General features: G+C 46.5%; 2 protein-coding genes, 1 long non-coding RNA gene and 2 pseudogenes across 7 annotated transcripts in view; 3 read left to right on the top strand and 2 right to left on the bottom strand.

Annotated features, from left to right (window-relative positions):
- TIMELESS (timeless circadian regulator) overlaps positions 1 to 4,376 on the top strand; it is a 29,191-nt gene extending 24,815 nt beyond the window's left edge. For all 4 annotated transcript variants that reach the window (XM_037030033.1, XM_037030036.1, XM_037030037.1 and 1 more), the window contains exons 19-29: positions 139 to 284; positions 895 to 980; positions 1,068 to 1,182; positions 1,271 to 1,353; positions 1,563 to 1,705; positions 1,884 to 2,064; positions 2,148 to 2,216; positions 2,333 to 2,451; positions 3,624 to 3,831; positions 3,964 to 4,077; positions 4,216 to 4,376. In XM_037030033.1, the coding sequence (XP_036885928.1) occupies positions 139 to 284; positions 895 to 980; positions 1,068 to 1,182; positions 1,271 to 1,353; positions 1,563 to 1,705; positions 1,884 to 2,064; positions 2,148 to 2,216; positions 2,333 to 2,451; positions 3,624 to 3,831; positions 3,964 to 4,077; positions 4,216 to 4,289 (1,338 nt within the window). In that variant the 3' untranslated portion in view covers positions 4,290 to 4,376. The remainder of the gene's footprint in view (positions 1 to 138; positions 285 to 894; positions 981 to 1,067; positions 1,183 to 1,270; positions 1,354 to 1,562; positions 1,706 to 1,883; positions 2,065 to 2,147; positions 2,217 to 2,332; positions 2,452 to 3,623; positions 3,832 to 3,963; positions 4,078 to 4,215) is intronic.
- On the bottom strand, positions 278 to 3,297 carry LOC118975863 (uncharacterized). The gene is made up of 4 exons (XR_005064154.1): positions 3,117 to 3,297; positions 2,308 to 2,361; positions 1,457 to 1,663; positions 278 to 386 (listed from the first exon to the last, which is right to left on the bottom strand). It is a non-coding gene; the product is annotated as an uncharacterized LOC118975863 (long non-coding RNA).
- Positions 4,377 to 5,506: 1,130 nt separating the features above from the next.
- Positions 5,507 to 6,824, top strand: LOC118975941 (keratin, type I cytoskeletal 18-like; annotated as a pseudogene).
- A 3,178-nt stretch (positions 6,825 to 10,002) lies between these two features.
- LOC118975942 (centromere protein L-like) lies at positions 10,003 to 12,765 on the bottom strand (annotated as a pseudogene).
- APOF (apolipoprotein F) lies at positions 12,069 to 15,064 on the top strand. 2 transcript variants are annotated; one of them, XM_037030026.1, is made up of 2 exons: positions 12,069 to 12,171; positions 14,111 to 15,064. In XM_037030026.1, exon 2 carries the CDS (start codon positions 14,128 to 14,130, stop codon positions 15,004 to 15,006), a length of 879 nt encoding a protein of 292 aa, XP_036885921.1. In that variant the 5' UTR covers positions 12,069 to 12,171; positions 14,111 to 14,127; the 3' UTR covers positions 15,007 to 15,064. The 2 variants fall into 2 exon arrangements, with proteins under 2 accessions (XP_036885921.1, XP_036885920.1); XM_037030025.1 differs by having other exon boundaries at positions 12,072 to 12,248.
- The last annotated feature ends 342 nt before the right edge of the window (positions 15,065 to 15,406 follow it).

Genomic DNA, 15,406 nt, shown 5'->3' on the forward strand with positions numbered 1-15,406 from the left:
GGAGCTGGGTGAGGAAGGACAGAAGAGAGTCCGAGTGAGGTGGGGGCAGCTGGGAACGTCTGTAGCGAAAATGCATAGAGGGCCCAGTTTCTGTATAGATTTAGGCCAGAGGCCTCAGGCAGCCTCCCTCTCTCACAGGAGCTGGTGACTTTTGCCAAATACATCCTGGGCAAGTTCTTTGCACTGGCTGCAGTCAACCAAAAAGCCTTCATGGAGCTGCTGTTCTGGAAGAACACATCTGTGGTTCGAGAGATGACTGAGGGCTATGGCTCCCTGGATGGCGGGTGAGCTCGAGCATGGGCAGTAGGGGTGCGTGGTACAGTCACAGAGTATAAGCTGGAAGAGCCAACCGATTAGTTGATGTAACCTTTTTTTCCCTTTCGTAGCTGAGAAAACAGACCGCAAAGGTGAAATGTTTTACTTAAGGTCACCCAAGAGAGGAATGGGACTGGAGCCAAAGTCTGCTGTCTACTCTAGCTTCCTTCTCCAGGGGTGGGGGGAGGGGTCAGTTGGCAACGGGGTGGCCCCCCAGTGGGAGCCTTACCTATATGTGCCCTGTCCCAGAATGTGCTAGGGAACCAAAAGGATTCATAGAAATGTTTGGTTTTTCCTTAGTGTCTCAGCTCCTCTCCTTTCACACTTTTTCTCATAATGCTTTCAGTCCCTGCAGTGTCAGATTCCATAGGCCTAACCTAGAAAATCTCTTAGTTCGACTTTTGGATTCTTAAGTGGGAGGAGTGTGAGGGGAAGGAAGCACATCTGAGGCCTCTGCTGGCTGGCTCCTTTGGGGTAGCTCTGTTGTCCTCCTGGTTCTTTTAGAGCTGAACAGAGAAGACCTTGGGTCTCTTTTTGGGCCAACAGCTTACGTGCTTTCCCCCTCCTTTTCTCATTTAGATCTTCTAGTCGCAAACCTCCTGTGTGGAGCCCAGAGGAGGAGGCTCGGCTTCAGGAACTGTACCTCGCCCATAAGGATGTGGAAGGTATGCGGACTTGAGGTCTGAAGAGCTTATGAGGAGGGCTGCATGGGCTCCAGCAGCCCTCCTCACTGCCTTCCTCCTCCATCTCAGGTCAGGATGTGGTAGACACCATCTTGGCACACCTGAACATGCCTCGAACACGTAAGCAGGTCATCCACCATTTGGTACGGCTAGGACTGGCTGACAGCGTCAAGGACTTTCAAAGGTAGAGGCACCAGTGTGGAAGGAATTGAGATGGGCCATCCTCTGTTCACGGCCTCGGCCTACTCTTCCACTGACACCTTCCTGAACAGGAAAGGAACCCGTATCGTACTGTGGACAGAAGATCAGGAGCTGGAGCTGCAGCGGCTGTTTGAGGAGTTCCAGGACTCAGACGGTAAGTGAGGTAGGAGTTCAGGGAATCTCTGATAGGAGAGCCACGCCGTGTCTTCCCCTCCTGTTCCCAAGTAAGGCCTATCCCATCTCTTCCGTCCACTTACTGTGTGCTGTCACTCGTGAGTGAATTACGCTAGCCTCTGTCCTCTGATTTCCTTTATTTCTCTTTTCTCTATTGCTCTTGGGAGTTTACAGTCTCCTTCTTTATAGATGTCCTGGGTCATATCATGAAGAATATCACAGCCAAACGCTCACGGGCCCGAATAGTGGATAAACTGCTGGCTCTGGGTCTGGTGGCTGAGCGGAGGGAGCTGTACAAGAAGCGCCTGAAGAAGTTGGTGCCCTCGGGCCTGGTAATAATCTTCCCCTGGCTCTGCTGGCGTGGGACCATGCCCCTGAAGTGCCCTTTAGAAGTAGCCCGCCCAGGATCTTCCTGTTTCGGGCTGCTCTGACGAGGTCCACCCAGAACCAGGAGGCTCCACTCGGTTCCTCATCTTGTCTCCTTCATTTCCCACCCCCACTGAATTTTAGCCTAACGGAGAGGAGTCCCTGAAAGAGTTTTGCCAAGAAGATCTGGAAGAAGAGGAAGGCCTGCCAGAGGAAGAGAGTGAAGAGAATGAAGAGAAAGAGGAGGGCTCAGAAGCAGAACAAATCCCCCAGGGGAGCTCGGTTCTTTCATCTAAAAACCTTGGGCAAAGCCTGCATCAGGAAGGTGAGGGCTTGGGCTGGGAGTGGTGTCTTGGGTGGATGAGGGGTTTTGTCATATGGGCCAATAAGTTTCCCTCCTTCCCTTAGGCTTTTCTGGTCCTCTCCTGTGGCTGCAGAACTGCCTGCTTCAGGTAGCAGGCGATCGGGAAGAGGACGGTGAGTGGATGAGCGATGGCTTCAGGAGGCCTGGGGCACTGGAAGCTGCTGGTTGTGGGATAAAGGGCCAGTTCTTTTCTCACGTGTTCACCTTATGACTATTGACCCTGTTCTAGGCTGTTCCCAGGCAGTTCCATTGGTGCCACTGTCAGAAAAAAATGAGGAAGCAATGGAGAATGAACAGTTCCAGCAGCTGTTGCGCAAGCTAGGGGTTCGACCTCCTGCCTCTGGGCAGGTAAATACAGCAGTTGCAATGCAGCCAAGTTGCATTGTTGCTGTTTCAGAGTACATCTCATTCCGCTGACCAAGACTTTTGTGGCAGCTGTCCTGCTAGCCTTCCTGTCTCCGATTTCCCGTTCCCTCAAGTCCGTATTCCACGCTGCCCCCCAAGTTATCTGTGTGTGTGTGTGTGTGTGTGGTTATTTATTTATTTATATTTAATTCTTGTTCAAGTACCGTTTTCTGTCTTATATTCCCAGCCCTGCCCCCCCCAGTGCTCCCCACCTCCCTCCCATTTCCGCCCCCCACCTTAGTTATTGTCCATGTGTCCTTTATACTTGTTCATGTGAGTCCTTCCCCTTTTCCCCTGTGATTCTCTCCCCTCTCCCCGCTGGTCCCTGTCAGCCTGTTCCGTATTTGAGTGTCTTTGGTCATATTTTGCTTGCTTGTTTGTTTTGTTGTTTAGATTCCTACCAAGTTATCTTTCTAAGATACAGTTTTGATTATATTACTTCTCTGTCCAGAGCACTTGATGGTTCCCCACTGTTTGCAGGACAGATTCCAGGGCTTCCAAGTGGCATGCCTGGCTTTGGCAAATTTTTGTAGCCTCACAGGCACACCACCCATATACCTACCGACCTTACATCACAGTCATCCTCCAAATAGTAGGCTTTTTCATACCTCCCTACATTGGGTCATGGCAGCAGCCCCTATACTGGGAGGCTCCAACTACACATCCAACCTAGAGAGTCAGTGTAGCTTCCAGCTGCTCAGAGAAGCTGGCCCTGTCGCTGTCAGCCCCTGAAGCCAAAGTAAGCACTTTGGCCAATGAACAACTGAGGTTTGTTCATTTCCTTGATATCACCCCAATCCTATGGTGTCAGACTATTGATTTTTTTCTCCCACTAGATTGTAAGTTCCTTGAGGGCAGGGATCATAACTGATTCACCTTTTTAGATGCCCAGGATTCATTTATTCAACTAATGTCTATATTTACTGGGAACTGCTTGTTGTAGCAGGCACTGTGCCAGACATTGAGCATTTATTGAGTAAATAAGCAGTAAGTTCATAACCCTTGTGGATTTTCACCAGTGCAGGGTCATATTTATTCAACGAATATCAAAATCTGGTGAACTAGAAGCTGGTCCTTTCCCATTGCTTTTGTTTTCATCGTCTTTGCCCCTGTAGGAAACCTTCTGGCGAATTCCAGCCAAGCTGAGTCCCATCCAGCTCCGGAGGATAGCAGCTTCTTTGAGTCAACCGGAAAAAGAGGAAGAGCTTCAGCCAGGCCTGGACCTTAATGCCCCTGGACAGCAAAGTGCTGAGGAAGAGTACCAAAAGGGACACCACGCGCAAGCCCTGAGGGCCCTCGTGTTAGCCCGAAAAAAGAAAGCAGGTCTGGTGACCCAGTGGGTAACAGCAGGGCCACTTACTGAGTACTTACCATGTGCCAGCCCTGGTGATGTGGGGCTGATAGAATAGTTTGAGAATTCCAGGGCCCAGTTGCCTAATTTTATGCCTCTTACAGTTATTTCAGACACAGAGACTGCTGGTGGGAAAGAGCAGCTGCAAGTGGCACCCAAGAAGCGACAACTATTGGACAGTGATGAGGAGCAGGAGGAAGATGAGGGCAGGAGCCATGGTAGGGAGTCTGATTGGGACATGCTCTTTCTTCTAACCTCTGGCACTCTTCTCTTTAACCCTGAAGATAAATGCTACCCACTCCTTCCCCTTTAACATATTTAGATATTTTCTCTCTTCTCACCCATCATTCCCATAGCACCAGAGCTGGGCACTCCAGGAATCCGAAAGAAGAAACGGTTTCAGATTGAGGATGAAGATGAGAGTGACTAAAGAGCCAGAAGCCTCCCTGGCTAGTGTGGCTCAGTGGATTGAGCACTGGCCTGTGAACCAAAGGGTTACCAGTTCGATTCCCAGTCAGGGCACGTGCCTGGGTTGCAGGCCATGTCACTAGTAGGGTATACACAAGAGGCAACCACACACTGATGTTTCTCTCCCTCTTTCTCCCTTCCTTTCCCTCTGTCTAAAAATAGATGTAATGGGGGAAACTGAGGGATTGATGGAGGGAATATTTGGGGACAATCTATACTTTCTGCTCAGTTTTATAAACCTAAAACTACTCTAAAAAATAAATGCCACTAATTAAAATAAAACCCGAAAACAAACAAAACAGAAACAGACTCATGGAGAAACAGAGAACAAACTGATGGTTGCCAGATGAGAGGGGGTTTGAGGGGCTGGGAGACAAAGGTGAAGGGATTAAGGAGTACAAGTTGGCAGTTACAGAACAGTCACAGGGGAAAGTCACATGCTGTAAAGTACAACATGGGGAACAGTCAATGATACACCTGTGTATGCTGCCAGTTGGGTACTAGACTTACCGGGGCATCACTTCATGTATTACATAAATGTCTAACCACTATGCAGTACTGCCAAGACTAATGTAATATTAAATGTCAATGGTAATTTAAAAAAATAAAACCCCTAAAAGACCCAGCACCCAAGAAGTGACAACTAGTGTGAATTGATGAGGAACAGGTAGAAGATGAGGTTAGGGGCAAAAACGGGACATTTAAGTGAGGGGACATGCATTTGTCTTCATGCCTCTGTCATTCTCAGCCTTGGAGACAAACCCCACCATTTTCCCTCCCCCGCTACCATAGTTACACAGTCAGTCTCCCCTGACTGTGGAGCGGGAGGCATTTCCAAGGCACCCGAGTTGGAAATTGAAGGAATTTCAACAAGGCGTTTTTGTATGGAGGATAAGGACATTAAGAACTGGAGCTGGAGACGGGCCCAGTAATGGATGGTGGACTCAAGTCAGAAGTGGGAGAATGTGAAGGATCCAGGAATTTCGGGCAACAATGTGGGATGCCTCTACATCCAGTTCCTCCTTCCGATTTTAAGAGTGTTTATCTTCTTGAAAACTCCTCTAGAAACCCTTTTTTCCCACTGATTTTTTTACATATAAAATTTTCTTTCTTAAAATTGTCAGATTAGTCTGATTTGGATTTTTTAATGTTTCTGAGCTAGCCTTTTTTATAAGAATAATTCTTCCCTGAGCTTTGTTCAACCTGAGTCAGCTTCTCACCTTCCTCTCTGAACAACATGAGCTTCAGCACACACTCCAGCTTCTCCACAAGCTACCGGACCCTGGGCTCTGTGCAGTCGCCCAGCTACTGGATCTGGCCAGCCAGCAGGGTGGCCAGCGTCTCTGCAGGCACCAGGGACTCGGGCTCCAGATCTCCCTGTCCCGCTCCACCGGCATGCAGGGCAGCTGAGGGTCTAGGGGCCTGGCTGCAGGGATGGCCGGGGGTCTGGCGGGCATAGGGGGCATCCAGAGCGAGAAGGAGACTATGCAATGCCTGAACGACTGCCTGGCCTCCTACCTGAAGAGGGTGAGAAGCCTGGAGGCTGATAATTGGAGACTGGAGATCAAAATCTGGGAACACTTAGAGAACGGACCCCAGATCAGAGACTGGGAGAATTTCAAGACCATCAAGGGCCTGAGGACTCAGATCTTTGTAAATTCTGTGGACAGGGCCTGCATTGTTCTGCAGATTGACAATGTCCATCTTGTTGCTGATGACTTCAGAGTCAAGTATGAGGTGGAGCTGGCCATGTGCCAGTCTGGAGAATGACATCAGTGGTCTCCGAAAGGTCATTGACACCAATATTACTCGGCTGCAGCTGGAGACATATCGAGGCTCGCAAGGAGGAGCTGTTCTTCATGAAGAAGAACCATGAGGAGGAAGTAAATGGTCTACAAAACCAGACTGCCAACTCTGGGTTGACTGTGGAGTTGGATGCCCTCAAATCTCAAGACCTTGGCAAAATCATGGCAGACATCAGGGCCCAGTATGACAAGCTGGCTCGGAAGAACCAAGAGGAGCTGAACAAGTACTGGTCCCATCAGATTAAAGAGAGCACCATAGTGGTCATCTCCCAGACTGCTGAAATAGGCACTGCTGAGATGACACAGCTGAGACTTACGGTCCAGTCATTGGAGATCAACCTGGACTCAATAAGGAATCTGAAAGTCAGTTTGGAGAACAGCCTGAGGGAGGTGGAGACACACTACTCATGCAAATGGAGCAACTCAACGGGATCCTGCTGCACCTGGAGTCAGAGCTGGCCCAACCCAGGCAGAGGGGCAGCCCCAGGTCCAGGAGTATGAGGCTCTGCTGAACATCAAGGTCAAGCTGGAGGCTGAGAGTGCTACCTACCACAGCCTACTGAAAGAAGGGGGGGACTTCAATCATATTGACATCCTGGACAAGAGCCCCTTCATACAAACCCTCTGAAAGACCACAACCCACAGGACTGAATGGCAGAGTGGTGTCTGAGGTCAATGACACCAAGTTCTGAAGCATCAAAGGCAGCAGAAGTGGGGCATCTTGGAGGGGACAGGAGGCCAATTAAAAGTTCAGAGTTCATTGAGCATTAAAAGTAATAATAGGCCCTGGCTGGTATAGCTCAGTTGATTGAGCACGGGCCTGCGAACCAGAGGATCGTGGTTCGATCCCCAGTCAGGGCACATGCCTGGGTTACAGGCCAGTTCCCAGCAGGGGATGCGTGAGAGGCAACCACACATTGATGTTTCTCTCCCTCTTTCCATCCTTTCCCCTCTAAAGATAAATAAAATCTTTTTTAAAAAGTGATAATAGCCCTGGCTGGCGTAGCTCAGTGGATTGAGCCTGTGCTCAAAGAGTCGCCAGTTTGATTCTCAGTCAGGGCACATGCCTGGGCTGCAGGTCAGGTCCCCAGTAGGGGACACATGAGAGGCAACCACACATTGATGTTTCTCTCCCACTCTTTCTCCTTCCCGTACCCTTTCTCTAAAAATAAATAAATAAAATTTAAAAATGTAATAATAATTCTTCCCTACAAGTTAAGCACACAAAATATTAAAGGTACACTTTTATTTTCTGTAAATTTTGTGAATATTTTATTTGTTTAGGCACCTGTTTATAAACCATCAAGAGTCAAGCTCCTTTAACTTGAGAGGTAATTATTAATCTCTAGATGCAGGGAAATATTTCATGGTTGCACAAAAGAGGTAAAGACTGTTTTAAATTCTAGGCATAAACACAAAGAGCTTATAGCTTCAGTTGTGTGACTTTAGCCATGGATCAAAATAAACAAACAAAGGCTCACCTGTCCCAATCTCAAATAGTCCCTTCACAGTGGACACCAAATATCTGGTTGATTGAGTTGAGCTCACAAAGAAGCAAACAGGCAAACAACCAAAACAAAACAGATCCTCTGTCATCAAATAGGAAATGTCTCTTTCATCCATCCAACAGAGATCCCCCAAGATCATCGGGTAACATCAGCAAGTTTTCTCATTGCTGCCATTAGTGGCGAATAATTGATTGGCCTTGCATAAACCAGAAACAAACAAACAAAAAACCCCATGAAGTCAGAAAATAAAGCCCCACTGGAATACACAGTTAAGTTTTATCAGTGCTTGGGAATCGCTTTAGAAGCCAAAAAAGACATGTCTGGGCTTAAGCAGCCCACAGGTGCATTTTTCAAGCAGGACAGTTTAATTGGCTCTGTCAGGTAAGTACTTGTGGACATCTCAAAGGGATGACCTTTGAAAGAGCTGAAGTTAATTTACAGAAAGGTAAGATCTTGACTATCTTGCAAACATAAAATAAGCTCATGCCTGCAAAGCCATCAACTGTGCCCTTGGCATTCTCTTTTCCACTGGGCAGAAATTATATGCATCTGTACCAGACAAAGAAAATTCACAATTTAATCTGCCCTAATGGAGTTATAAAAGTACAGTCAGTACAGAGTCAAAGGTGCAAGCCCAGCACTGCTCTAAAAGAACACTTAGGAATCTTTGCCTATTTCTGCCCCCACGTTTTGCCTAGCACTTTTTTTCTTGTGGTAGGACTAGGGTGCCAAAGACAATAAGTAAGTTCTCGTTTATGATAACAGTAACCAGTATTTTAAATTGCTGCTGAAACTGAGTGCTTTTGAAGATAATGTCTTTCTGTTTTCCCCCCATGTAAACTTAATTTCTGTACTCTGAATCACTACTAGAATGAAATCTGGCCCTTTTATTTATTTATTTGTTTGTTTGTTTGTTTGCCCTGGTTGGTGTGGCTCAGTGGATTGAATGCAGGCCTGTGAACCAAAGGGTTGCAGGGTCCATTTCTAGTCAGGGCACATGCGGGGGTTGCAGGCCAGGTCCAGTCTCCAGTAGGGGACGTGCAAGAGGCAACCATACTGATGTTTCCCTTACCCTCTGTCTAAAATTAAATAAAATCTTTAAAACTAAAAAATAAATCTGGGCTTTTTTAAACATTAGAGTTGACATTTTAATTCAGTATTGCTGTAAGGATTTAACAACATTAAAAACAAGTACATTAGTGGCTTAAAAATGCATGCTAATCTTTAGTTTGAAGCAGATTTTTGCTTGCTAGTTCTCAACAGCAAAATGATGCTAAGAAAATGTTTTAGAAGACGGAAGTTCTCTCTGAATGTAAGTCTAAAGTTCTTAAAAGGGATTAAAGGTTTTAAAGGCCTAAATCAAAATAACTCAATATTAGCATTGAGTTATTTCAACATTTCATTTGAATCCTAAAAGATTGACATCATAAACATTATATATTTTTAGAAAGATGGCTGACAAATTAACAAATCAGCATTTTCTAGAGACTGCCATCCCAGATCACTAGGAGCACCTGGCTGGTGTAGCTCAGTGGATTGAGCACGGGCCTGCAAACGACATGGTTGCGGTTCGATTCCCATTCAGGTCACATGCCTGGGTTGCAGGCCAGTTCCCGGCAGGGGATTCACGAGAGGCAACCATACATTGATGTTTCTGTCCTTTCCTTCCCTTCCCCTCTAAAGATAAATAAAAAAAATCTTTTTAAAAATAAAATAAATAAATACTTCTTAGTTTCCGCCCTGGCTGGTGTAGCTCAGTGGATTGGGCACAGGCCTGCGGACCAAACAATCGTGGTTTGATTCCCAGTCAGGGCACATGCCTGGGTTGCAGGCCAGTTCCCAGCAGGGGACGCATGAGAGGCAACCATACATTGATATTTCTCTCTCCCTTTCTCCTTCCCTTCCCCTCTAAAGATAAATAAATTTTAAAAAACTTTAAATGCTTCTTAGTTTCCATCTGGGCAACACTAAAGGCACCATGAGGAAAAGAGATGCAGAGATGGATGCCCATTTCTCCTGTAGTCCTTCTCAACATAGCAATTAGGCAAATAGTGAGAAAAAGGCATATAACCCATACCTTATAGTCCCCACAAGGCTTCACCCAATTTGAAAAGCTAAATAGAAATAGCCCTGGCTGGTGTGGCTCAGTGGATTGAGTGCTGGCTTGCAAACTGAAAGGTCACTGGTTTGATTCCCAGTCAGGGAACATGCCTGGGTTGCAGGCCAGCTCACAGTTAGGGGCATGTGAAGAGCAAATAATGTATCTCTTGCACACTGATGTTTCTCTCCCTCTCTCCCTCTCTCCCTCTCTCCCTCTCTCTCCCTCCCTTCACCTCTCTCTAAAATAAATAAAATCTTTAAAAAGAAAAGTTGCCAGTTCTGTCAAATATGCTAATATTCCAATAAGGTATATGACATAGAATCTTTACTTTTCTATCAATATGTGCTGAAACTACAGATGTTGACACACTAACCAACCTTGTGGCTGATTGAGTTGAAATCCTATGGAAATACAAATAAAGGCAGTCGACTTCCTCTTGGGTAAATTCCCCAGGTGTCTTGTAGAGAATGTCCCACAAAGCTCTTGCATCCTCTGGATGCATGGCATCAGAAATGTCCAGACCTTGAGGGCTACAGGGTACAGACCTAAGAAATTCAGTGTAGTCCATAACAGTCTGTTTTGCATGCAGTCCACAGAACAGCCATCCAGAAAAGATGAAACGCATCTTTTCATCTTTGATTGCTAAGGGACTGAAATAAGTCGAAAGTTTTATAAAACCAGGTTCTAATTATGGCTGCATTAATCTCTGTTCCATTTGCGAGGAATAAGGATAGACAGGTGAAATCTGAAACACTCTTTAGAAGACTGTCTCTGAGATTTGATAGAATCTAAACAAGAAATGGCTTCAGGGTCTCTGAGTTCCTTTCATTCCTAGGAGAGTAGAGAAAAACCACTTCTGTGTTGAAGTCTTCTCCCACTTCCACAGCAAGTCCTTCTAGCTTTTCAGCAGCAATAAATGAGCTTAGAAGTTTAGAATACTCTTTGAGATTAGGGTAGGCAAATTTATAGAGGGGAGGTAAACTATACGAAGTCCATTGTTTACACAGAAGGAATGCAACCTTTTGAGGAGCAACATCTTATGGCAACTGCGAACTAGGGAATTCTCCTTTCAGGTGGAGTCGGGACAAATGAACTCAAGGATTCTAATTGTTTCTGCAGAGGAGTGGCCCCTATAAAGCAGTCTTTAAGCCTTGAGATTGCACTGTGTATGGGAGTCAATTCTGGTGCATCACAAGAATCTATGCTCCATTAAATGCTGTGGTGATGTTAATGCTATCATCCATTCCGGCCCCAGGATTCACTTTTTTTTAAAAAAGATTTTACTTATTTATCTTAGAGGGGAAGGGAAAGGGAGAGAGAGAGAGAGGGAGAGAGAAACATCAATGTATGGTTGCCTCTCATTCGTTCCCTGCAGGGAACCGGGAACCTGGAATTGGCCTGCAACCCAGGCATGCGCCCTAACCGGGAATCGAACCGTCGTGTGGTTCGCAGGCCCGTGCTCAATCCACTGAGCCACACCAGCAAGGGCCAGGATTCATTCTTAAAGTCTGGATCCATAACTACGCACAGACTGGGCCCCCCTGCCAAGGCCTGCTGCAAAATCCCGCCGAGGAGAAGCTGCCGTTTAGCCCCTTGTCGCTGCTGCTGCAGTTTAAAATTGCCAACTTGCTCTGCGACCTGATGCAGGAAGCTTCCCTGGTGCCGATTCCAAGACAGTAAAGCAACTGGGGTCATCATTTTACTAAGGGCCTTTTCCCCCTGGGTTATTGTTGCTTGTGATGGGCCAGCCCTGGCGCTGGGAGGAGTGCGGAACATGGGAGGAAGGACCCAGGACAGCTTTGGCTGCTTGCGGGAAGTGGGTTACAGCACCGGAGAGGAACGTTTATGACACAATGATATGTGGACTCTATAAGCTTTAGAGGCACCACATGCCATCGGTCCCTATTTTCCAGACTGCAGTTTCTCCTCTATTAATAGACCTTTTCATGAGAAATGAAACCTTTATTCCTACAGTTTTAATGCAGGCTTAGAAAGAGATAATTATGGTAATAAATGGTTTAATCAGGGTATTAGAATTAAAAAGGTAAAAACTAAAAAATTGCTCTGATTTGGCCTGACTTGCCAGTAGGTACTATTTTCCCATTCCTTTATCTGGTAAGTCCATTGAAAAAGCTATTTTGGGATCTCCTCCCCAGAAATCATTGGCAAGCCTGCCTTTCAGTCCCTCGCTTCCCCAGAAGATACAGGGGGATTTTTCCTGATCAAAGTTTAGGTCTAGAGAAATCCTCTGGGTGACAGGGGTACGGGTCAGGAGAAGCAGTATCCTGAAAGGGGAAGGCGTTTTGTCAGCATTGGGCAAAGGTGAAGAGGACAAAGTCTGAGCAGGGAAGAGGTGGATAAATATTTGGGAATGTTATGTCATCACTGTTTTCAGAGGGGGCAACATTTTCAGCTGGGATGAAAGAGAAGGTAAGCTCTAGAAAGCACCGAGACAAAGGACATGTTTGGATGAACTCATTCCTCTGGTTTAATTCCTTCTGGAGCAGGTGAGGATCATGGGAAGCCTGTAAGGGTAAGGCGAAGCTATATCCAGGGTAACTGAAGTTTCCAAGGGCTAAGACACTTCCTAGCCCTGACCAGTTTCCGTGTCTCTTTATCTTAAACCTTTCCCTGCTTTCCAACCTGAGCACTGCTTCCTTGAAGCAGAGCTGTTTCTGCTGACCCACCATAACTCAGGCTGTGCTGCTCCTTTGCTGTATCTTCCTGTCCCCAGTGGCTGCCTTTGCTAGAAATGCCCAGAAAGGGGCCCTGACCTCCCTGCTGCCTTTCACAGAAACAGGCATCTTCTGAACATGCTCTCCAACCAGATCCCTCCCCCAGATCCCAAGACTTGCCAGGATCTCTTGCACACAGTCCCCTGCTTAGCCCCTCTGCCAGGGTGTCTATCCTACTTAGCCCTGGAGAGAGCCCTGGTGGAAGCTGGCTGCCCAGCTGAGGCTCACATTTCTGCTGCTTCAGCTCATTAGGGTAGGAGGAAATGATACCACTGAAACCCTCATTCATGAGAGTAAAAAGCAATGAGAGGAAGGGATTGGCAATGCTAAGGTCATTCTGAGGGATCTGGGGGATCCCCAGGGAGCTCAGATAAATCCAACATGCAGGTACTCATCCTGAGGGATGTATTGATGCTGGTGAACACACCCACTGGGGTAATTGGTCCTGCAGTTAGTTCAGATGGTAACTGAGTTTGCTAAGAATCTGTGCCTCATGTTGCTGGTAACACAAGTCAAAGCTTTTGCTGTCATCCCCTAGAGCTGCAAGTATGAGTCTTAGGAATATATTGAAGAATTAGGCAATAAGCTGAAGAAACCTCAAAATTAAGATCTCTCAGTGTCTATGGATGATGACAATATAATTTATCAAATGGCCCAGGGTTATTCTGAGGTACTTTATGGGCCAATTGATTCCAGAATTTGTCCAGGTTTACTTCAGCTATTCAATGCCACTTAGCTAACAAGTCTCTTCCTGGGACTGTGTTCAAGGATGGAATATGGTAGGTAGTTAAAGATTTTGGAGAGCAATTGGGACAGAAGTATGTTCTTTATCCCAGTGTTAAAACACGTGTGACTGGTGTGAGCCTTGCCCCTCTCCACTTAGCAGTTCTCACTCCCTATTTCTGTTCCCTCTTCCCTTTTCTTTCTTTCTGTCCTCATATACTGGGTATGTAATATGTTTTAAGTATGAGTGGTATTTTAACCATTTCTCATTCATTTACCCTGTCCCAAACCCCCAACTAGATGCTGTTGAAGCTTGCTAATATAATTTTTAAACTGAAAGGGGAAATTTTAAAAAGAGCAAATAGACCATAGATGTACATCTAATCTCTTCTGATTCTGGGTCTCCTGGCTTCTGTCATGAGCCAGAGTGGGAACATGGCAGGGACCTGGAGGAGATGCCAAAGAATGAGGTCTTAGGTATTGAGGTCAAGTCTGTGACAAGGAGGCAAGCTTTGAGCGGCCAGTACAAATGGACAAGTATTTGCAGAGATTGCATCTTTTACTGATCATAGGGTAAAGCAAATAGCTCCTTTACTCATGGAGTGTTACTAGAGAAGTGGGCAGCGTGGAAGCAAGTAGCTGCCAAACCTACCAAGGCAGTCTCACTTCTCAGTGACCGGACTGTCTGGTCACTTGGGGCCCCCTATAAGCAGGTGGCAATAAAGTAGAGGAAGTCCCTGGTAACCTGAAGATGGAGAAGGCCAAGTGTGAACAATTGAGTTGCATTTCCTGTTTCTTAGGCCTTTACCTAAAAAGAAGAGAAGCTTAAAGTTGTGCCCCGAGTCCTGGGTTCTTTCAGACCACATACCTTATAGAAACTGTATATTTCTGTTTTTTTTTTCTCTCTTCAGCATACTCTAATCCAGACATGAGTGGCTTCAGACTTATCATGATACCACTTGAGCTGCTTCTTTGCTACCTCCTGCTGCACCCTGTTGATGCCATTTCATATGGAAACCAGACAAATATCCTGATGCACCGTCCCTCATCCTTAGAATTCTGGCCACCCTCCTCAGGTCCCTCACTCTGCCAAGCCCTGCTCCCAAAGTTCCTGCCTGGCTTTACCCATATGGCCCCTTTACACAAATTTTTGGTAGGCCTGTCACTGATGATCGCCCTGAAGGAAGCTGGCTGCCATGCTGATGTCCAGGCCCTGCAGCTTCAGCTCTACCGCCAGGGGGGTATAAATGCTACACAGATCCTTACCCAACATCTTCAAGGGCTGGAGAAAGGCAGGAGCACAGAGAGGGGAGTGTCAGTGGACGCCCTGGCTTCTGCTCTGCAGCTGTTGGCCAGGCAGCAGCTGGGCCCAGGGAGGGCCCGACGCTCCTTCACCGCTGAGGACTGTGATTATAAACAGGAGCAGGATGTGCACAGAATAATCCAGTGGTTGCCAAGAGTGGGAACTTTCTACAACCTGGGCACAGCTTGGTATTACGCTACTCAGAACTGCTTGGACAAGGCCAAGGAACGAGGCCAAGATGGGGTCATAGATCTGGGTTATGACCTTCTAACGACCATGGCTGGACTATCAGAGGGGCCCATGGGACTAGTGATCAGCAGTATACTTAAACCTGCAATAAAGGCTGGGGCTCAACAGTTGATCCAGTATTACCACGAGAAAGAGGCCAGCCCGGGCACCCCTCATGTGAGTGACCTGGCAGAAACAACTACCATGGCCACTTTGCTGTCCCAAGCCGTAAATTCGTTTCCTTCCTGGGGGTGGCCCTTCAGATCCTGGGAATGAGAGTTTTGGAGAATAGAGTGGTAAACACAATAAATAAATAAATTTAGTATTCTGACAAGCTGTGTTCAAAATCCAAATCTCTGATTTCTTTTACAGCACTGGGAAGGGAGTGTTGTAAAAGCTAGGAATTTTAAAGTTTGGGGTTTGGAGTCACAGGGTTTGGTTTTGAATCCAGCTTCCATTTGTTTGAGCCTCATTGATCGCTGACTAGTAACTTCTTTCTCCAAACTCAGTTTTAAAACTTTCTAAAGTGGGGGATGATTTTCGCCTGAATGGGTTTTGTGAAAGTTAAAAGCGATACAAGGAACCTAAAGTACATAGCACGTACTTCAGTACCTCGGTACACAGTTGAGAGTTTTGTTTTGTTTTGTTACTACTTCAGCCCTCCCCTTCCTATCTC

This window comes from Sturnira hondurensis, unplaced genomic scaffold (assembly GCF_014824575.4).
Source record: "Sturnira hondurensis isolate 20B ecotype Veracruz unplaced genomic scaffold, ASM1482457v3 Scaffold0020601, whole genome shotgun sequence".
Lineage (NCBI taxonomy): Eukaryota > Metazoa > Chordata > Mammalia > Chiroptera > Phyllostomidae > Sturnira > Sturnira hondurensis.